The 24,264-nt window shown below is 34.1% G+C and overlaps 1 protein-coding gene across 1 annotated transcript in view; it reads right to left on the bottom strand.

Annotated features, from left to right (window-relative positions):
• Window positions 1–19,697: 19,697 nt before the first annotated feature.
• The window catches only part of LOC127733728 (ankyrin repeat domain-containing protein 17-like), a 59,931-nt gene continuing 55,364 nt past the window's right edge, over window positions 19,698–24,264 (bottom strand). Inside the window, exons 3-4 of the mRNA XM_052243044.1 lie at window positions 21,328–23,796; window positions 19,698–19,704 (exon numbers count right to left, since the gene is read on the bottom strand). Coding sequence (XP_052099004.1) covers window positions 19,698–19,704; window positions 21,328–23,796 — 2,476 coding nt within the window. The remainder of the gene's footprint in view (window positions 19,705–21,327; window positions 23,797–24,264) is intronic.

Genomic DNA, 24,264 nt, shown 5'->3' on the forward strand with positions numbered 1-24,264 from the left:
TATCCAGCATAAATGAGACAAATATCCAACGTATTAAACTGACGTGGCAATAAGTAACTAGAGGCCACCGTACGGCTTTCAACAATGAGAAAAGCCCATACCATATAGTCGGTTATAAAATGCCTCGGCAATAAAAATGTGAAACAATTCAAACGAGAAAACTAATGGCCTAATTATTAAAACAAAATAGTTTACGAAAACAAAACGAACCAACAACAACCACTGTACTACAAGCACCTAACATGGGAATGGCGAATACAGAATGTGGCGGGATTAAACATATTCGTGGGCGCTCGACACCCCATCCCCCCAAAAAAATTACAAAAAAGCTCCAACCTAGGACAGCACACAATAGGAAAAAACTGTAAAATATCAATTACAATTTGCTTCACTAAAACTGTAGAGGTACGGGTTACAATATTGTTCATTTTCATTGCGTTACTGTATTATATGTATATCATGTGTAATGTGTGTAAGCCATATGTCCATATTATGGGAGTATAAGTGTTTTTTTAATAAACAATTAACTTACAAAAAAGCACAGAAATAGGAGCACACTCATTTACCGAAAGCTATGTCAAAGCCAATTTCAACTAATATGACTATATTCTTCCAGACGGGTTGTTCTTTAATAACGAAATAACTACTAACGAGATATATATCTATGAAACAATGCTACATTTCATATAAAAAAGGACACCAATCATGCAGAGACAGACATTAACTGCGAAAACATGTATATTTATTCTGGTTGTGAAACGACAGTTTGTCAACCGGATATAAGTAGGCTTTTTAATTTTGATGCTTTAATTGCATCATTGAAATACATGTTTACTAGTTATACTAGCCTGTTGTCAGAAAAACTAAAATTCCAACGTGAATTGTTTTGGCGATCCATATTAAAATTTTCCTTGGCTTATAATGAACCCCAACGAAAACTGTTTGCCATTTGAACGCAAACAAGAATTGCCAGTAAGGAATAGTTAAATAAAAAATTTAAAAAAAACAACGATGAGAAACCCGTGCAGAGACAGAAAACCTACGCAATTAGAAGTTGGGATATTGTTTTTTGTTTGTATTTATATAAAGTTATGCCTTTTTTTTTTCCATCTTGAAAACAACAAAATTGAGAACGGAAATGGGGAATGTGTCAAAGAGACAACCATCCAACAAAGAGCAGAAAACAGCACAAGGTTACCAATGAGTCTTCAACACAAGGAGAAAATCCCGCACCCGGAGGCGGGCTGTAGCTGGCCCCTTAAAAAAATGTTTGCAATTTTCAGACCTGTGTTGCACAATACAAAGTTAAAGATCGGATGCACAAACATAAATGAGCACGAAGATTGACTTTGTCATTTACGGACACCTACGATGTGAAAAAATTATATCAAGACGATAAAAAAAATTGAGACCAAATAAGTTGTGCATCTTGCATTACCTGAAAAAAATACTCACCAAGGAAAGCTTTGCATACATTTCATTGTGAAAAATCACGTTAATTAAATGAAAGTAAAAGACGCCTTTTCCCTGCATGGGGTTTGGAGTTCGGTGTATTAACAAAGGGTGGTGTGGTGAAGGTATTGGTATGGAGAATACACCCAGTGAATTTTCAGGTCAAAAGAATGCATGTAGCTGTTAGCAAATTGATTATTTGGACGATCAGACGAAACAACACCACAAAATGCAATTACAAACGGTTAAACATGTAGACAGACTTGTGAACATGTTACAGACTGATGGACATGTAGACACAGCTTGGTAGACATAATGACCGACTGGTAGACATGTTGACAGACTGCTGTGTTACATATTTGTTTTTCGATCGTTTTTGTACATTAATTAGGCCGTTAGTTTTCTCGTTTGAATTGTTTTATATTTGTGACTTTGGGACCTTTTATAGCTGATTATGCGGTATGGGATTTGCTCATTGTTGAAGGACGTACAGTGACCTATGGCTATTAATTTCTGTGTCGATCATTTGATCTCTTCTGGGGAGTTTCTCATTAGCAGTCATACCAAATCTTCTTTTCTATACATACACAGACTGGTGGACATGTAGCAGACTGATGCACATGTAGACACAACTTGGTAGACATATAGACCGACTGATAGCCATGTCGACAGACTGTTGGACATGTAGACATAGCTTGGTAGACATAGAGACCGACTGATAGTCATGTCGATAGACTGTTGGACATGTAGACACAGCTTGGTAGACATATAGACCGACTGATAGTCATGTCGACAGACTGTTGGACATGTACACACAGCTTGGTAGACATATAGACCGATTGATATCCATGTCGACAGACTGTTGGACATGTACACACAGCTTGGTAGACATATAGACCGACTGATAGCCATGTCGACAGACTGTTGGACATGTAGACACAGCGTGGTAGACATATAGACCGATTGATATCCATGTCGACAGACTGTTGGACATGAAGGCAGACTGGTGGACACATACACAGAATGGTAAACATGTTAATAGACAATAGTGAACACAGAGACAGACTGTTGGACATGTAGACAGAATAGAAGACACAAAGAAGGACTGGTTAATATGTAGTCACACTTTTGAACATGTAGACACAGACTAGTCGAGTGGACACATAGACAGAATGGTGAAAATGTAGACGGACTAGTGCACGTTGACATAGTCAGACTTGTTAACATGTAGATAGACAGGTGAACATGAAGACAGACTTGTTGACACATAGACGGACCGATGAGAATGTAGACAGACTTGTGTAAATGTAAATGGGCAAAAAATTTGTCAACATAAAAATCTATGTCTAACACTGACTTTAATTTTTAGACATACAGTCAAACCTGCTTAAGAGACCACCTGTATTAAGCAAAAAACTGTGTTAAAAGACCACCGATTTTAGATCCCTCTGTATAGTACATTTCATAAATATCGAACCTTTATTAAGAGACCACTTTTTTGCTATCCCATAAGTGGTCTCTTAAAACAGGTTTGACTGTATAAAGTGAAATCTATACCGTGGGGGAAAGATTTGCATGGGGGAAAAGTGACTATATGTATACGTATTGCCAATTTTTCGCTGGGGGAAGAATGGCAATGATACAACATTTCCCCGGGGGTAAAATTGGATCATGATAGTTTTACCCCGGGGGGGGGGGGGACTGGCATGGGGAAGAATGTCTATATAACACCGGTAGCTCAGTGGTTGTCGTTGGTTTATGCCTGTCATATTTGTTTTTCTGAATTGTTTTGTTATAAATAAGACCGTTTGTTTGCTAGTTTGAATTGTTTACATTTTACATGTCGTTGCCTTTCATAGCCGACTTTACGGAATGGGTTTTTCTTATTGTTGAAGGCCGTACGGTTGTCTATAATTGCTTACATCCACTTCATTTGTACTCTATTGCATAATTGTCCCATTGGCAATCATACCAAATCTCCTTAGTTTTATATAATCTGTTTAATTTAAAATTGATATCACAACCTGTATAAACATCGGTCATTTGATAAAGTTATGACGTCATTGCACAAATCAATAAAGCGTACGTCTATTAGAGAAGCTAAAAAGTGGACGTCGATTTGAGAACAACAAAAATGACGTCGATTAGTGGGGTATAAAATTGGCCGTCGATTTGGCATGTTATTTTAATGTCGTCGGATTTGGGCGTCGATTTGAGGAACGGCCGTCGATTAGAGACCGATGAGTCTTACATATATATGCAAATAGTTTATATGACAATACCATTTGGGTTTTTTTTAAGGTTTTTATTTTGCTATTATCAAAAGAGTTATTTTGTGTGATGCTACGTTTCGATATTTGGTGTCATGATATATAGTGCGACTGCAGTTTTTCTTATATGTGTTAAGCATCTTACGCCGAATACATTGTAACGTACATAAACATATAATCCCGTTGGTACTTTATATGTATGAAATAACTTGTTTTGGGATTTTGATTGCGCGACCGTAAACGTATTATACGAGCGAACTACATTTGCGCGAAATTCAAAATGACAAGCATTTCGTTTGCGCGAAGAAATTGTATTAATACGCTTGCGCGAATCTACCTGTAATTCACCTGAGTTTTCACCTGAGTTTTTATTGTAAGAATAACCTGAATTTTATGGATTTTTATGATGATTTTTTTTTTGGAAAGTGAGATAACATGTTGGTGGTTGTCTATCATATTTGTTAAGAACATAGTTTGCATACCACATTTTCAATTCTTATATTTAAGAAATAATTTGTGGCAGCCGTACAGATTTGTTTTCATTTTACAATGGGTTGGGCATTTATATTGGATTATTTCCGAGCGATAGCGATGGGTATGATACATGTGGTAATAGCTGTAAAAAGACTGGACCATTGTTGGTACGATTTGTTACTTCATTAGACACAATCGTCCACACTGAAATTTCAACTCACTAGTTACGTAAATTTCTTTTATGTAGTCGGCAAATTTATTTCATTTTTTATTATCAGGAACATCTGACATTATATCGTCAGCAAAACCGTCCTCAACTTCCTCCGCTGGAAGAAATGGCAATCAGAAAATCTGCGTTAACCATTTTTCTATTTCATTTGACCTACTTTGTCCTCATTAGCTAAACCTAAATTTTGTATTTTGTCCAAGATGAAAACGACAACCTTTGACTGTAGTATTTGGATGAATTTTAACAAACAGTTCAAATTAATTCTTTTTTTGTGAACTATAAGTAAACTTTGTTAACTTCAGAATTTCTTTAACTCGACCATTCACGACTCATTAATGTCTCCATCAAGACTCCCACCCGACCACTAATTGAAAACATATTCGAATTCCGACCAATTCACAATCTTTAGACGTTCTTTACTCAACTAGCTAGACCAAATCAACTATACTCGATCTCAACCCGATCTTGACCAGACCAGGTCGACCTGGTCGTATAGGGGTCGTAGGGATAGTCGGGAATTTGTCGGGTATGTACAATTTCAGTATAAAAAATGTCTGAATTTGTTAAGCCCCGCCGCAGCGTAGGGGGCATTAAGTGTTAACCTTGTCCGTCCGTACACGTGTACGTCCAATCAGTTAGTTTCCCTTCTCTCTAAATTTTGCCCCAACCAAATGTTATGACGCGTATACACAATGCTTATTACCATAATACACAGATCATGTGCTAATTTGGATGGCGTCACTTTTATAGATTTTGAGTAATGACCCTTTATAATGCTATATATATGCAAGCGGGCCATTATTTGTGTCCCATGGACACATTCTCTATTTAATTCATTTGGTTAGATTCAGTAGTTTACAGAAGGTCTGAGTAAAATCAAACATTTAAGATATCTACGTCGAAATAAAACAGTTGGATTTGTAGGCAATGTGGTTAGTCCTCCAGAATGTCAGGTTAATAGCTGTGAAGTACCTTAAAAAGGGCGTAGAAGACGAACAAAAAGTCGTAGACAGCAACGTGCGCCAAAGAATCTAGGTGAGACAGAGGTTGACACGACGACAGCTGTATGGGCAAAATGAAAGACTTGCAGGAGTTCAACAAAGAAGACCCCAAATGTTTATAAAATAGTCCTCAAAGTAGAGTAGGAAGCTGATATGTTATGGTAGCTTTCGTTGCTCTTTTCTTGAAAATGACATCACGAAATAAGATTTGTCCTCAGATTGGTACTTATGTTAGATAACAATATACTAGTACATAAATTTTACCAGCCCCTTTTCTTTCCTTTCTTACAAATTAAGCCTACTGTTTGTGTCATATTTGTGTATATGTATGTAATCAGTATTTTGTATAGATTTGATATCCAGAAGTTGAAAGGTTAAAGCTAGAATGTATTTTTGACGTATAAGCCTACATGTTTTTGCTAAAAGTGGTGTAAAGGTGTCACACATTTCCTCAAAATTTGGTCAAAAGTTGAAATTTCAATCCCTTGGAGTGATACCTTTTCTCAAACTGTTGACATATATCCATCAAGAGATTAAATAAAAATCATTTGACTTTCGTTTCATTTTTTTGTAAAGTTGCGTCAAAAAGATCGTGTGAAAAAAAAAAATGTTTGTAAACATTTGGCCCCGCTGCATGTTTGTGCCTCTCCCAAGTCAGGGGCCTCTTCAATGAATTAGTACACATTTTCGTTTAGGGGCCAGATGTAGCCCGCCACCGGGTGCGAAATTTTCTCCCTGTGTTGAAACATATACATTTTGTACTACAAAAATTTCTGGATCTAAGGAAAATACGGACTGTCAAAAAGAAAATAACCCATAAAACGAGTGAAAAATAATCTTGATGTTCATATAAACAAACTTTGAAAGCTTTCTAAAAAAGATTGTTTTTGCACAATTACTTTCATATTTGAAAAAAAATCCTCCGTGGCCAAAATGCAGGATCTAATTTCCTTCCGGTGCATCTGAGATCATCCCAGTTTTTAAATGAGTTTCGTGTTGCTAAGTTTTTTGTTTTCTATGCTGTGATATGTTGGCTGCTGTTTGTCTTCTCGTCGGTTTTCATTTTCGCCATGGCTGTAACGGTTTGTTTTCAACCTTTGAATTTGATTGTTCCTTTGGTATCGTTTGCCTCTCTTTTTAAATATTAACCCTCCTTGTAGAAGTACAGACAAGTGCTGTACTTGGAGTAATTTTTGCGTAGTTAATCATTTGTTTAGTTAAAATTAATGAACAATGACAAAATAATTTTGCAGTAGCAAAGTTATGAAAGTTAATCAGATCTGCATATCTAGATTAAATTATAGATTCGTTTCGTCTAGCAAATAATTATAACCCCTTATTAAAGTTCACATATGAAATCTCAAACGATAAAATGTCGTTCTTAGATGTTGATGTAATCAAAGGTCAAAGATTTACAACACATGGCATGCTTGACCTTGACTACATTTTAAAGAAACCAATTCTTATCTGTTTCTGCACAGATATAGCTGTCATTCACAGCATGTATTCAGAGGATTTATTAAAGGTGAAGCAATACGGCAAATTAGAAACACAAGTGACCATAACAAATTAATAAACAATCTAACTAATTTCAAAGTGAAATTATTAGATAGGGGTTATGATAACGTAGAAATAGATGATAGTATTACCATAGATGTGGGTTTATACATCTATGGTATTACTGATGCTTTATCAATTGACAGTACTGAATTACTACAACAAAACAAATCAAAAGAAAAACAAAATATTCCATTAGTTTTAATAACTAAATATAATCCATATATACGTAAAATAAAGAAACGTATTATGAAACACGGGCATTTATTACAGTTAGACGAAGATTGTGTATAAATATTCAATACAGCACCAATTGTTGCGTATAGCAAACACAAGAGTGTTGGAGATATGCTTAGTAGATCAAAGTTAAAGACTTTAACATAAAATTGACAGTTGGACCCCTGATGATGGCAGATCTGTCATAATAACTAGATCTATTGAAGAAGAATTAAAATATAAATATATCAATATATACATGAATGACTTTCATATTTGATTATATTCAAATAATGCATCTTAAAATGACCATCCCAAGCTTAACTGCCGAAACACTAAATAAAAGTAGTGTCGGGTCCTATCATGCAATATGGGATGCGTGGTTGCATGGGTGTCTTATTATAACAAAACATACACGAACTTTTTCACTTATGAGATATATTAATTTTTCCCCATGTTTCTCGATTCTGTCCGGCTAAAAACTTCAAAATTGTGTAATATAGAATTATGACCTCTTGCTCTCGCTCTAAAGCTGAAATTCTGTTTTATTGCTCGTGCCGATTTTCAAGGAAATAGTTAATTCATTCTGTTCTGGTTTTTTTGTGTTCTTTATTTGTCTATGGATGTTACAGAGAGCTTTGAATATTTCCAAAAACTATAGAATTATGTATGATAAAACGTAGATTTTGGTATCATTTCAAAATAGAAAGTAAGTTTCCTAGATGCAATTTTTCTAGAATTAATTTAAGGAATAGCCCGTTAAGACATTTACTAAATGATACTGCAGGTACTTAAGGGCATACGTTACAGTTACAGGGGAGGTAATGACGTTGCTAACGTAAAATGTTATTTTCGCGACGTCAAACTGTGACATATCGGGAAAAGAATCATTTTTCGACTGATTTTTATCATTCAAACTGATTTAACTTTTAAACGAGTTCATGGACCCCTCTTTTTTAAAATGACATTCGGTTTGATTACGTATTAAGATTATTTGTACCAAATTTCACGAAAAAAGTCCATTTTTCTACATTCATGAACCTTTGGTATATGTACAAAATGGCCCGTTTCTGTTATTCATTATTTTTGTTGTTTTAATACTATTGCAGTTTGAAAATTTCGTAATTCACATGGCTTCAGAAGGGGTCATAAACCTTAATAAGTCCACTGTTTAAATACATATAGATAAAAAAAAAATCCAATTTTTTCCAAGTTTGAAATATTAAATACTTATAATCACATTTGTCTATTGTAGTTAATTTGAGAATATTAAATATTCATCTTTTAAAACAACATGCACATTTAGGTGCACATTTTCGCTGGGTTAGTCATTTTCTCACCCAGCGTTAAACTCGTGAGACAAACGTCGCCTCGGTTGTCTTGTGGAGGCGTCTTCACCTCGAGTGTCAGATGTCGTGAGTTCTGACCCCGGCCGGGTCAAACCAAAGACTTTAAAATTGGTATTTGCTGATTTTTCGTATCACGTGACATTAAGGGGCAAGATCAAAGACTAGTTGGGTCGGAGTCAGAATATATAGTGTCCAGTTAGGGTGATATGTCAGCACATTAAAAATAGTGACACAAACAACCCATGCATTAACACGATGTCCAGTAGTCAGCACTTCTGTGTAAACATGAATTATCATTGATATGGTCAAATTAATAAATAAACTGTTGAGTAAAACTTTGAATTGTTTGACAAACTACGAATTTTATATTCAGGAATAGATAACCTGATCTGTATTTGGCAAAACGTTCCGGAATCTTGGGCCTTTTATGATCAAATGACTTTTTTAATCGACCCTTTGTACACGAAACACACATACAAAATTACAAGCATGATATCTTTAACTATGATGCATTTTTTTCCTTTGATATTCAATATTCGTTTTTTTTCTTTTCTTTGACGTATGAATATCTGATTAAAAAAATAACCATTTTTATTTATTTAATATTTATTTAAGTATGTTTAAAGTCATTATAGTACTGCAAATTAAGAGGAGATATGATTGATTGAATGTTGTTTTCTGACCGTCCAGTGACAAATACTTCATGAATGTTTATGACGCAAAGTAATGTAGAGAACAATTTTCTGACAAGAAATACGAAGTTGCACGCGTTGTCGTTGAAAAAGAGCAGCGGGAAGGCGGGGGACAATTACAAATCATAAGTCCAATAAATACAAACAAATCCACTCTGTGTTTTTGTTAGATGTATTTCTATTTGTATCCATCTGATGAGTTAAGCCTTTTTAAACTGATTTTTATAGTTCGTTCTTATGTTGTACTGTTACACCACTGTCCCAGGTTAGGGGGAGTGTTGGGATCCCGCTAACATGTTCAACACCGCCACATTCTGTATGTGTGTGCCTGTCCCAAGTCAGGAGCCTGTTATTCAGTGGTTGTCGTTTGTTACTGTGTTACATATTTGTTTTTCGTTCATTTTTGTACATCAACTATGCCGTTAGTTTTCTCGTTTGAATTGTTTTACATTTGTCATTTTGGGGACTTTTATAGCTGACTATGCGGTATGGGCTTTACTCATAGTTGAAGGCCGTACGGTGACTTATAGTTGTTAATTTATTTATGTGTCATTTGGTCACTTGTCAAGAGTTGTCTCATTAGCAATCATACCACATCTTCTTTTTTTATAAACATCATGGTAAAAAAAATACACAATATGAATTCGCAATAGTGTTGGATAGTTTTGTTTGATCTTTATTACTGTTACAGTTTCACAATTAAATAATTAAAATTATCACATGGTGTCGTCTTATGTCGTATGATACAATGTATGTTATTATTTACTGTTCTGTAGTTCTGTAATTTATTTTCGCCATCCGTAATGATTGCCTAAAATGTTAACTTGGCATGCCATACATGAAAGAAATGCGGACGTGAAAGAAAGGACTTTTCACAAAAGCGTCAACGACAACGGAGATTAATAGATTCCAGGGCCACGATTTCGTCATTTATAAAACAAAATACGTGTTTCTGACGGGTAAAGTTGTACTATCATTTAATGTTGACACCATTCATTGCCATTATCAATCTGTTGAGTATAGAATTTATAGTCAAAACTTGTTTTTGTTTAGAATACACCATTCCATGGATAACATGTTTAACAAATCTGTGCAGTTTTTACGCTACAAAGACATATGTATGCTTCGACATGCCAATCAACGTCTGTGTCACAGTGTTCCAAATATTGAAATTTAGTCAAAAAGGAACTGTTTGAGCATGAACCAGTTATTTAATAACTTTGGTTTCAGTTAGTGATTTACATTCCCAAAATTTCTCTGCAGTTTGTCACAGTTCCTTCTGATTTGTGTCAAACCCAGACAATCTGCTATAATCTCACTTTAAATTCATACAATAATAAATACAGGAATATTCTGTGTTCCTTTCTTGTAGATGTAAAATTTGTCATAAAAAACTAGCCATTTTAGCTCGAAGAAAAGTCTTTTTGTCGAATCCAGTGAATACCGGAAATCATCTCCGGTCCGCAGTTCGTTTAAATATTTCGATGATTAAAACTGACGATTTTTTTTTCACCTTTTTTTAATTTTTAACTATGAGCGTACCTACGGCCCACTAAGATATTTGAACTGCATCAACATTTATATTCAAGGAATGTTAGGTTTAAATATTATCGTGGGCCGTAGGTACGCTCATACTTTAAAATGCAGAAAAAGATTTAGAAACTGCCATTTATCTGCCGTTTTCGCGAATCTTGAGGTGTTTACAGCAACAAAGCATGAATAATATCAGCTGAAAGTTGACAAATCTATTGATGTTTACAAAAATATAGGTTTTAAACTTTAAAAATATAGTACAATAATTTATGGCATATCACTTTTAATTTGAATCGAAATCGGGGGCCGTTCTCGATGCTTATCGTACCTTAATTGTCCTTTTAGTTATTTCTAAACAAAATATTTCATAAATTTATAGGATACTTATATAAAAGAGAACTTATAAATAATTTAACAAAAAAACAGCTTGTGTTTATCTGTTTATCTTTTAAAACAAAAAAGTTATGCACATCTGTCGGGAGGAAAAGTGACGTCCACAAATCCGAATTTTGAGCAAATATCTGAAATTTTGACCTCATTTTACTCAAAAAGTAGCACATGAAGGTATATTTTTTATTACATATTTGATTTAAGCAGGTAAAAAATAGCCTATATATCTTAAAGGGAAAAATTCTCACCGTCAGAAATAAACTGTTGGATATGCCCTTAATTGCCACGGCAGGGACGTACATGTGAATATTTGTTAGCGAAAAGGCTCTGCTGGGTACATAATTAATACATCACCCGAGACAGAGATGATATAAGAAAATTATTGTTCATGTATGCCGCGTTTCCATTCCACTTGTTTTAAAATTACCCGATGCCAGTGTGATAAAATCCACTAATATACCAGGCAAAACATATGAATATATAAAATGTAATAATATTAAAAAATGATTTGTTTTTCAATAAACGCGGACTTGATCATTAAAAAAGTTTTTTTTGTTTTCAAATGATCGCATTATACATTTCATTTCTATAAGTACTGATAAAAAAGGGCGGAGACTTTAGTGATGATAATTGACTAGATTCGTTAAACACGCCTTCCAACAGTAAGATATACAGTCTAATCAAAATAAATTATACAGCCTATGCTACTTTCGAGTTTTGACCCTTTAATGATGTGTTTGAAATAGTACAGCATATGCTACAATTTAAAAATATAGCATAGTCAATGTTTGTGATATAGCATATGCGATAAAAATGCAGCATAACCAGACAAATATATATTGACCCTTTTGGGACGTCAAATATAGCTTATGCTACAAAGCAGCATAAGCTATATTTTATAGCTTATGCACCTCTTTTGACTTTTGACCCTTTCCGTACGCCATACAAAACAGATATAAGGTTCATTACAAAACCGAACCGGAACACAAAATTTTAGAAATAACAGATCACGTCTTGATAATGCAAGTTTTGTTAGAAATTAAAACTTTACTTACAAAAGGTTGTATATCAGAAGTGAATGAAATACCATGTGTATTTAATTCTTTGACAGTTGCTTTTAAAAATCGAGCAAACCTAGGTTGGTATTAGATTGTAGACATAGTAATCCTCAATTAATCAAATTTAGATGAAATACCGTTTATCGGGTTTTTTTTTCGCGATCTGATGACAAAATGGGCAGGTTAAATGTTCACTGTGTATAATTTTCGCTGAATTGGAAAATATACACGAACAAAAAATATAACTGTATCGTATTGTTGAAGATGTAAACAACATAGCTTTGATTGACAGACAGGTAATCGATTACGAAAAAATAGGAGTACCGCAAATTAAAATACACATAATTCGGAGAACTTTCAAGGAACATAAACTACGTACAATGCGGCATGCTAGAAATTGAAGGTTTTGATCAATTTAATGATATAACAAATATAAAAATACGTGTAAATGTGATTTATTTCTTATTTAATTTTTACAATATATGCAAAATGATCGGATTATGACACCAATCAATAGATCGTCGCTTATTAACATTTTTTTAACAGGTCACCGATTGCTGTGTCAAAAGGTATCACATATATGATTATGAAAATAAGAAGATGCGGTATGATTACCAATCAGACAAGAAAATCCACAAGAGACAAAATAACACAGAAATAAACAACTATAGGTCACCGTACGGCATTCAACAATGAGTAAAACCCATACCGCATAGTCTATAAAAGGCCCCGAAATGACAAATGCAAAACAATTCAAACGAGAAAACTAATGGTCTGTTCAATGTACAAAATAATGAACGAAAAACAAATATGATAAACAGCAACAAACGACAACCACTGAATTAGCTTATTTGATTATTATGAAAACAGAGATTTTAATTGAGTATACTCATTATCATTATCTGCTGAACATCACAAAATACTGATTTTATGTATAATGTTATTTCACCTTAAGGGTGAAAATATTTCAGTTCAGTTTCGTGTAAACTCGATAATTAATAGTATAATGTATGGAACTTTCAAACAGCGATAAATCTTGAATATGCAAGGAAATTTACACAGAGTCAAATTTTCGAGTTTCTTTAAATGCCGCGAAAAAAGCGAAAATTAAACTCAAGCGAAAAACCCGATATACGGTATGAAAACACAAGGTTAGCAAGGGAAATTTTCACCAACATGATATTCTATATGGTTATGATTTAACGAATGCTCATCATCATATCACGGCTGGTAATCTACACATGCAGAACAATCGGTTCTGCAATGAAAACCGTGAGAGGATTTTCATGTTATGCTTGAATGGTATATACATTTCTAAAATCGCAATTTTCTAATTCAACTGATCAAATATTGCAAATCGGGGAATGCTATGCTGTGGTGAATGCTTCCATGAAGAGACACATGTATCGTTTACTGTTGTGCATGGAGTCAAACTCCTGCAAAACCAATCGCCCCAAGAGAAATTGCTGTAAAAAGTGACATTAAACTTTTGAGGTGTTTCTATAAACAGACCTGCGAGTTCAAATTTCGTTTTTTTTTCTGTCCATGGACTGAATGTCGTTTTTGGCGGTTTTGACTCCATGTACAACAGTAAACGATACATGTGTCTCTTCATGAAAGCATTCACCACAGCATAGCATTCCCCGATTTGCAATATTTGCTCAGTTGAATTAGAAAATTGTGATTTTAGAAATGTATATACCTTGCGAGGCGGCGACAATGACTCCACTCAAGCATAACAGGAAAATCCTCTCACGGTTTTCATTGCAGAACCGATTGTTCTGCTTTTGTATATTACCAGCCGTGCATATTGAGATTGTTGAATTAAACAAAAAAATATTTAGATTTTTCATGGGATATAGATGGTGTAAATAGATATTTTGCTTTTAATGTTTTGCCATTTGGATGGCTACAGCTGGCTATATACTTTCCAAAGGTCGTAGAGAAGTTGTAAAGTATCTCAGATATAAAGGCAAACAAATTATTTTGTTCTTAGATGATTGTTTGGTTGGTGACAAAGACTATGAGTCTTATCGAAAAAGCTATATAATTCAACTTGAGAAGCTAGGTTTCTTAATTGCACATGATAAATGTGTTTGGGATCCATGTAAAAAATTGAAACGGTTAGGTTACATTTGGAACACTAAATCTGGAAATAATATTTGTAAGTTCTGAGAGTATTGATATAGCAGAGCAAACGATAAGCTTTCTGAAATTGTAAAAGGTAAAGTTTAGTTAAAGGCTCGAATTTTAGCGGGCTTAGTTGCTCAACTCATATCAATGCAAATAGTATTTTGTGATCTGGGGAGATTGAGAACAAGATTTTTTATATCCTTTTGTAAACATTACAGCAAGATGGGATGCTTTAGTTAAGATAACATCTGAAGCTAATGACGCCATAGATTTTTGGAGAATTTCCTTACAGAGCAAGACATAGTAAATGTGTGATTATAAGCACAGTTGATTTTCACGACAATTTCGATGTCGATTTGTTTTGTGATGCCTCATATGTAGGCTTTGGTGAATTGGGTTTCACGTATGATAGATAAAAGTAGGGATGTCAACGAGTACTCGAGTATTCGAGTATTGCTCGGTATTACCGAGTATCGAATACTAAAACGATACTCGACTGATCGGCTTTCGGTTAGAATATTGATGTTTTCTTTATATAAAACTGATCTTCTTGAGAACATCTTTCGGAATATTAAATAGGCATCACTGATTAATCACACTAGTAAATAAAATACATTTTGTTTCGAATGCTTGTGCTAAAATGTCATTTAAAATGTCTCCGAAAATACGTGGTCTATACATAGGCTAACACTTTAAACTTAACATGTCTTAGCCATTCCGTCACATCGGTACCGTCAGAGCAAATATTTTCGTCTGCAAGACTGTAATTTACAAAGTTGCAAAACCGACTGTCCTCAATAATAGTTGACAAGCAAATCTTTCCAAATGAAATAAACTCGTTGCATCCTCTGGTGATCCTCAGTGAATAGTTAAACTTCTAATCCTACTCCTTTGTAAACATTAAATGTGTTTTCTCTTCAGAGTGCTCTTCAGCTTTGTGCTTGTTTTGGCTTTCAAACTTTTTTTATCTGAGCGTCACTGGTTGGTCTTGTGTGGACGAGACGCACGTCTGGCGTATTGAATTTTAAGCCTAGTACCTTCTGCTAGCTATTATTCGTGTGTTTCTTTGTCCTATATGTTCTCCCATTTATTTGTATTGTGGTCCTGTCATGTGATGTTGTCGTTTTGGTGTTGTGTTTGACGTTGCCATAAAAGCGGGAGGTTTGGCATGCCACAAAACCAGGTTCAACCCATCATTTTTTTCTTAAAATGTCCTGTACCAAGTCAGGAAAATGGCCATTGTTATATTATAGTTCGTTTCTGTGTGTGTTACATTTTAATGTTGTGTTGTTGTTGTGTCGTTGTTCTCCTCTTATATTTGATGCGTTTCCCTCAGTTTTAGTTTGTAACCCGGATTTGTTTTTATCTCTATCGATTTATGAGTTTCGAACAGCGGTATACTACGGTTGCCTTTATTTTTCTTAACGATTACCAAATACTATTGTTTGATATGGTTTTTCCTTGTTATAATTTTTAGATAGGTGTTCATTAAATTATATTAATTATATTATTGTTTTTTTTTTTTTTTTTACTTAATTAGCACTTGTAGGTAATGAGCTATTAATTATGTTGTGTAATTCCTTGTCCCAGATACTTACGCATATGGTTTTTCGTCCGTTGAACAACAAACCACAGAATGTAAAATACGTATTTTTGTGTATCCGTGTTGTAGAAATATTCCCGAGCGAGTACTCGAGTATCGCTCGATAAAACCAACGAGTACTCGATTAGTAATTGTTCATCGAGTTGACATCCCTAGATAAAAGTAAAATAACAAAAATACCGAACTCAGAGGAAAATTCAAAACGGAAAGTCCGTAATCAAATGGCAAAATCAAAAGCTCAAACACATCAAGCGAAGTACTTTGTAACTAGGTAACAAATGCACCTTTTTAGAGTTCAACTTGCCGTGAACTTTAATGCGTCAAGAGAGTTTTGTATACTCAAGATTCATTGTTAGAGAACAAATTAGTTCGAGTTAACAGCGACTGTCAGCATATTGCACGTATTTTGACGGTTGGTAGCAGAAATTTGATACTGCAAAAAACTGCGATTAATATTCTAGAGTCTTGTGAACAGAAAAACATTTCTATTCAGATTCGCTGGGTCCCTAGGAATCAGAATGAGTACGTAGATCCGTTAAGTCGGTATACAGATGACAATGACTGGTTTTTAAACAATGAAACAATTCCCTAATGACAGCAGTGCTGAATATCAATTATAAGAATTAAATTTAGCATTATATGTTTTCAACCATTCGCTCAACATAGGAACGGAAGTGACGACGCCCCTAAACGCACGAATGATGTTAACTAAAACTAAAGTTTTTGATGGAAATGCAACGAACTCGAAAGTTGTCTATTGCAAAAACAGTTGTCACGTACCGGGGGTACGCAACTGCTTTACTCTGGGTTTCGTATCAGAGTCGATTCTCTGTATACAACCTAGGATTAACAATTGGTAACGTTGATTTAATAAATTGGATATTCGGTTACTCTATACCTAGACGATGGGCGTCATGATTCAGTAAGGTTTGGGTTGTTAGACGATAGGTGCCAAGGATGAAAAAATTTACTTTAATGACGTCCCTTTTTTGTATAATTCTTTACTTAATATCAAGGCAGTTATCTAACTTCCTTAGCCTAAAAGCCACGGTTTTCTAACTATGTACTGAGCCACTGCATTACTTGTGGTCACTGCTTATTAAACTACTTTGTCTGAGTCACTGTTTTACTTGTAACCAATGCTTCACCTTCTATAAATGCTTCATCTTGTAGCCAATGTTACTACCTGATGCAACTGCTTCTTCAGTAGCTATACACTTATACACTTGGTTCCTTATCCAGGAACACTGCTTACAATTCTTATTCAGAATTATTCTTTATCTCAGCTTTAGTCAGTAGAATGTACTCAACTTGACGTCTCGAATTATAAACTAAGAACAACCTAAACTATGAAAACCTTGGTTTATATACTAAATTGTAGACTCGTCCATACAATAGACTCGTCCAGAACGACTTTATCCCTAAAACGGCGTTTTCGGAAAACGGCCACTTAAATTTAGGTTTATCGCTTTAAATATTATATTCTAATGATTTATATTAGCGATTTTCAGGTTTAGGACTGAAGCAACATGTTGTGCATATTATAGATAAGAGTGGTGTGTGATGTACGGGTGAACTTGAGAATTCAGCAGAAAAGATGTCCGTTTATCTAATTCAGTCTAGAAATGACAATACTGCGAAAAAGTACTTTGCCAGTTACAATCGTAATTTGATTCACGTTTCACTGTATTTAACATTCTGATTGACAGAAAGTAATATCCTTGTTCTTTAGACTCGATAATTTATCCGTTAAAGGACGTACGTGGTTACGTTGATCCTACAAGTAACTCTTACATTAATTCGTTATCTCATCATGTAAAAGATTGAATGGTAAACCAGTTGTTAAGAAAGTCCCTGTTAGCTCAAATATGATACCTGAATTATGTAAGATTTATGAATTTAAAAATGACTTGCTTATTGTAAGAGATTTAACTATGATTTTGATAGGTTATGCTTGATTTTTGCGTTATGATGAATTAAGTTTTATTATATGTTAAGATTTATGGTGATCATATTTCTGCCCGATCCAAGACCGTTCAATACAGACAAGGTAACTGATTTCTAGAGGGGACATTTTGGCATGTTCAGTCGTTATGTATCAGCGAAACATTTCACTTGCTGGTTTAGATGTCAATTGATTTTTTTTCATATTTCGACCTATTTTTAGGTTCAAATTGAAATATAAGAACATAGATAATATAGATATAAATAAGAAGTTAAGCTATACAGCATAAATAATATAAATATAAATAAGAAGTTAGGCTACACTGCCGCAAAAGAGAATGTTGTATTTAGATTGAAAACTTTAGCTCCTGACTTTTACCTAGGTTTGCATTCGTTACGTTCTGGTGGTACTTTGAGAAGTAAACGAGAGATGTATTAAACTTCATGGAAGATGGAAATCAGATATAAGCAAAGATGGTAACATTGCTGATTCCCTAGATATGAGTTTAGTATGTATCAGTATCTAGAAAACTTGGTTTATAATTGGGACTTTTTTCATCCCTTTCTTTGTGATTTCTAGTTAAGGTTGGACAGTTGGCAAATTTATATTTGTTCATTATATCATTTATTGTATTGGGATAAATGGCAATGAGATTGCATTTGTAAAGTGTATGCCAGTATAAACATTCACGTTCAAGGCTGTGGTTTTATGTTTACTTTCAGTTTTACGAGTCATTGACCAATTATAACAATACCCTATTAGTGAATACATTTCAAATTGTCTATCTACAAATATAACAATACAATTATAGCGATTCATATTGAAGTACAGTAGACTGATATAGAAAAATAATGTATACCAATATCAAATTGTTTATAATAATGACATGTGTTTTGTAGTATTTAAAAATATAAATTAAATGTAGTTACATGTATCAACACCCGGCTCTTTGGATCTACAAAACGCATATAACACTTTAAACATTTATACATATAAAAAGAATAATCATTTAACGGTGGATAAAATAAGAATTTAAGTTTGATTGTTCCTATATAAAAAAAAATCTCATATTAATCGCATATGGAAAACAAATTCAGCATTTTGTCTAGGATATTTGCAAACAAACACTTCTTTAAATTGTATATCTTTAGAGAAAACTTCAAAAAGTGTTCTAGATTCAATTTACTTGAATTCTTAAATTTCGGTAAAAAAATGGTCGATCAGAAAGTGGCGTTCATTTTCAACACAGTTTGAGTCACCCATTTTGCAAATACGATCAACTTCTGCTTCTCCAACGAACCGTCCTGTTTCAATCCTCATCTAAACTGTGTCAGTATTGAACGTTCAGCATGAGTAATGTTCAATACAACATAGGTTTCAGATTTACATTCTGATTTGAATGTTTCATATGTCAGCAATTTTGGAAAGTTTGTAATATAGCTTTCCTATTCAGTGGAACAAAACATATGATGTCTGTCTTTTACTATAAAAAAGATCCCAAATCTGTTTTCGGTCGAAATAGTCTCCATATGTTTCACATCTGATGACAAATTGTTCAAACAACGTTCAAGTCCCAGTTAAAAACGTGTTTACATAGCGCGAATCGTTCATTCCGACAAGCTTATTCAAAAGTCTGATTATATTGTACAAGTATCTTTCTTTACATGATAGCCATTAAACATCACCATTTGTAGCAACTTTCAGGGCAAATTTGTGAACACTCAAGCAGTTACGAATGGCTTTGTTTTGAACGAAATTAACGCATGTATAGTCTTTATATCCCCGTAAACAGTCGTTATAATCTTAAATTGGTACGATAAAAGATGTATACAGTTTTTCAAATGTCTTTATTACAAATTTTTTTAAGAATATGAGTTTTTAAATTGATTCCACTGAGTGCTCGCCCTTCATCTTCCGGCAACCTTTCAACATTCACTTTATAGTCTTTAATTTCATGGAACATTACACTTAGGTATTTGTACTAATCGACAGTCTGTAATGAATTTCCTCCAATTCTTAACTTATATATTCGGATCGATTTATACGAAATGGGCGGAAATGAACTACTTTGAATTTCTCAGTGTTAATAAGGACCCTCCAGCGTTAACACCAGTCATGGACTTTGTTCAGCATCGCTTGCATGTCATTTTCATTAGATGAAATTGACGCTATTTCGTCAGAATATGACAGCATAAATAAATTTGAGTTTTAATATGCTAACAACAAGGTCAAGATCCTTAAATTCCTGTACTAAGTCATTGATAAAAGTAGAGAATGGTGTGGATGAAAGATTGTCGCCTTGTCGAACATCGGAATTACAACTAAACCAATCCTTCAATTTACCATTCAATCGAATACAAGCAGTGGTATTGCCGTAAATGTTTTTGATAGAATTATAAATCTTCCCATCGATTTTATTTAAAAGAAACTATTAAGTACAGTAGCATATTTCTATGAATAAAATCAGACGCCTTCATCAAATCTATAAATGTAGCAAAAGTTTTTGGACAGTTCCTCATAATGTATTTAGTGTGAACATATGGTCTTCATATAAACGGTTCTCACAAAATCCATTCTGTTCGTCTTCTCATATTTTTTTTCTCTGAATCGATTTATGACTTTCGAACAGCGGTATACTACTGTTGCCTTTATTTATTTCTAAATATCCGGATAGTCGACTGTTAATAAACGCGCTATACAGTTTCGAGATGCAAGAAAGCAGAATTATTCCACGATAGTCAAGGTCAAGAGGACTTCGCTTATCTGATGATTTGTCTTTAAGAATGGGACATATTTTCGCCCGTCTCCAGATTGATGGAATAATGCTAGTTCAAATATAAACTGAAACAGGGAATGAAGCACGGTTACCACAGATTAGTATATCAAAACTTCATACGGTATGATATCGATTCAACATGCTTTGCCCTTAATTGCCACATGTATTAATCGTCTGATTTCGTCGATACGTGTAAGTATTGTTGTATGCAGTTCCTGGCTTACCTCGTATAACGGCTCAAGCATACGGTCTTCTAAAGAAGAATTATGTGATAATACTTGAATATGTAAATCGTCTTTAAATTTTGCCGTATTTTTGTCCATATTATAAATATTATTTTCCGACTGTTTGATAACTATTCGAAAACTAAGGAACAATTAACAAAGTTAATTGAGTCCTTGTACTTTCGTGTCAATAAGCGTAATTGTCGTTAATTAGTTAAACTTTTTACACTATTTACTTTATTAAGCATACGATTTAGCATATTGTACATTGGTTCTGTCTTTGTTTTAAAATTTGTACAACTTTGGCATGATTTTCTCTTTGAGCAATATCCAGTGGTGTCATTCCGTTATGTCTAATGTTTCGGGCGTTTTTATTTAAAAGCAATTCAACAATCTTTGTATGACCTTTAAAGCAAGCTATAAACATGGGAGATACTCCAGAGTTATTACATTTATTAATGTCTGTTTTATTGCTTATTAACATTTGAACTATGTCAGAATGCCCTTCCTGACAAGCAATGAAGAGAGGAGATTCGTCTTTTTTGTTGCACTTATTTATGTCTGCCTTATTGCATATTAACATTTTAACAACTTCAGTATGCCCTTTATGACACGCAATGAACAGAGGTGTCACTTCGTTAGAATCACACTTGTTAATGTCTGCGCTTTTGTCGATCAACATCTTTACTACTTCTGTATTTCCTTTCCAACAAGCAATGTACAGAGGTGATACTTTCTCATTATTACACTTATCGAAGTCTGCTTTATTGTTTATCAACATATTTACTACTTCAGCATGCCCTTCTTGACACGCACGGAACAGAGGTGATACTTCATTAGTATTATACGTGTTAACGTCTGCGTTTTTGTCGATCAACATCTTTACTACTTTTGTATTTCCTTTCCAACAAGCAATGGACAGAGGTGATACATTTTCATCGTTACACTTATCAATGTCTGCATTATTAATAAGTAACGTCTTTACTACTTCGTTATGCCCATTCAAACAAGCACTAAACAGAGGTGGTACTTCTTGATCATTACACTTATTGATGTCTGCCTTATTATTTATTAATATCTTTACTACTTCAGTATGCCCTTTTGAACAAGCTTTGTACAGGGGTGATGACCCAGTTGTTTCACACTTATTTATGTTTGCTTTATTGTTAATGAGCATCTTAACTGCTTCAATATTTCCTTCCATAGAAGCAATAGAAAGAGGTGAGATCCCGTCGTTATCACATTTATTAATGTTTGCCTTATTGTTTATTAACATCTTCACCACTTTAGCAATCCCTTTAAAACAGGAAGCGTATAGCGGCGATACTCCCGTATTCGAACACTTGTTGATATTAGCCCGTTTGTTTATTAACATTTGAACTATTGTACTGTGTCCCTCCTGGCAGGCAATGAGCAGAGGTGATACTTCGTTATTATCACACTTTTGGACGTCTGCTTTATTGTGTATTAACATCTTAACTACTTCAGTATTTCCTTTCAAACAAGCCGCATGCAGTATCGATGATCCAGTATTTGTACATTTATTTATGTCTGCCTTTTGTTTTATCAATGTTTGAACTATTTCAGTATGACCTTCACGACATGCAATGAACAGAGGCGATATTTCGTCATAATTACTTTTCTTGATGTCTGCCTTATATTTAAGTAACATCTTTACTATTTCCCTATGTCCGTTCCAACAAGCAATGTGTAGAGGCGATGCTCCTAACTCTCCACCCTTATTAATTTCTGCCTTTTTGTCAAGTAATATCTGCACAGCTGCAACATGTTTATTTTCACAAGCAATATAAAGTGGAGATTTACACGTATCTGTATTTATGACTGCTTTATTATTTATTAACATTTGAACTATTTCTTTGTAGCCTTTTTCACAGGCAATGTATAGTGGTGATATTCCAGCATCTGTACCCTTATTTGTGTCTGCCTTATATTTTATTAACATTTCAACTTCTTCGATATGTCCATTCTCACAAGCGGTGCACAAAGGCGAGAATCCGTCGTTGTTACACTTATTTAAATCTGCTTTATTTATAAGAAGCATCTGAACTATTTCAGTATGTGCTTTCAAACAAGCAATGTGCAAAGGCGAATTTCCTGATTCTCCACATTTATTAATGTCTGCCTTATTGTTTATTAATATCTGAACTACATCAGTGTGTTTATTATGACAAGCAACGTAAAGAGGCGATTCTCCAGTATCAATACACTTATTAATGACGGCTTTATTATCTATTAAAATTCGAACTATTTCTGTGTAGCCTTTTTCACAAGCAACAAGTAATGGTGATGCTTCAGTATGTGAACATTTATTAATTTCTGCGTCATAGTCTATTAACAACTGAACTACTTCTGTATGTCTATTATGACAAGCCATGAACAGAGGTGATATTCCATCACTATTACACTTATTAATGTTAGCTTTATTGTTTATTAACATCTGAACTATGTTAGTGTGTCCTTTCTCACACGCAATGTATACTATTGATACTTCTTTATCATTAATATGATTAATGTCTGCCTTATGGTTTATTAACATATGTACTACATTAGTATGTCCATACTGACAAGCAAGGAACAGGGGTGATATTCCAGTATCTGTAGACTTATTTAAGTTTGCCTTTTTGTTTAATAACATCTCAACCACATCTATATAGCCTCCCTGGCAAGCTATATGTATAGCCGTGGCGCTATCACCTTTCCGATAACAGTTTACATTACTAATACAATGATGCAAACACCATTCAACAAGATCAATATTTCCAACGGAACAACATCCCATTAATGAACTACCATTGTTGCTTGTATCACGTGTACACGCTAATCTTTTCTGTTGTGATGTTTCTAAATCTTTAACATGAGCTAGGAACCTTTGCCTAAAAACAGAATTGTCCATATTGATGTTATAAAAGACATCTATTACATTTCCGTTTGACCAGTCAACTATCATTCTCTTTATATACATTTGCTGATACCTTTCTGGTACAATTATTGAGAACTCCTCACTCTTGATGTTTTTTTCAAATAAAAACCTTTCACGAATGAAACGACTTGTAGCATTATCAATCAAACAAGCAATCATCACATTCCCAAAGTAAAATGAAAGAAAATCAAACAGTTTGTCATGAATAATTTGGTACACTTCCTCGTCCTTTCTGATGAATGTATCTGTAATTGAATCAAGCTCATCTCGAATAATCAGTCGTGACGTTCCTTCCATCATTTTACAAGCTTCACATGTGTTCCTGATAATTTTTTTTATATCTCTATCGACATCTTCTGTAAGCCATTCTGCTTTCAAATTATTGTTAAACATTACACATAGTGCTACAGCACAATATTTT

Source organism: Mytilus californianus, unplaced genomic scaffold (assembly GCF_021869535.1).
Source record: "Mytilus californianus isolate M0D057914Y unplaced genomic scaffold, xbMytCali1.0.p SCAF_3, whole genome shotgun sequence".
NCBI lineage: Eukaryota > Metazoa > Mollusca > Bivalvia > Mytilida > Mytilidae > Mytilus > Mytilus californianus.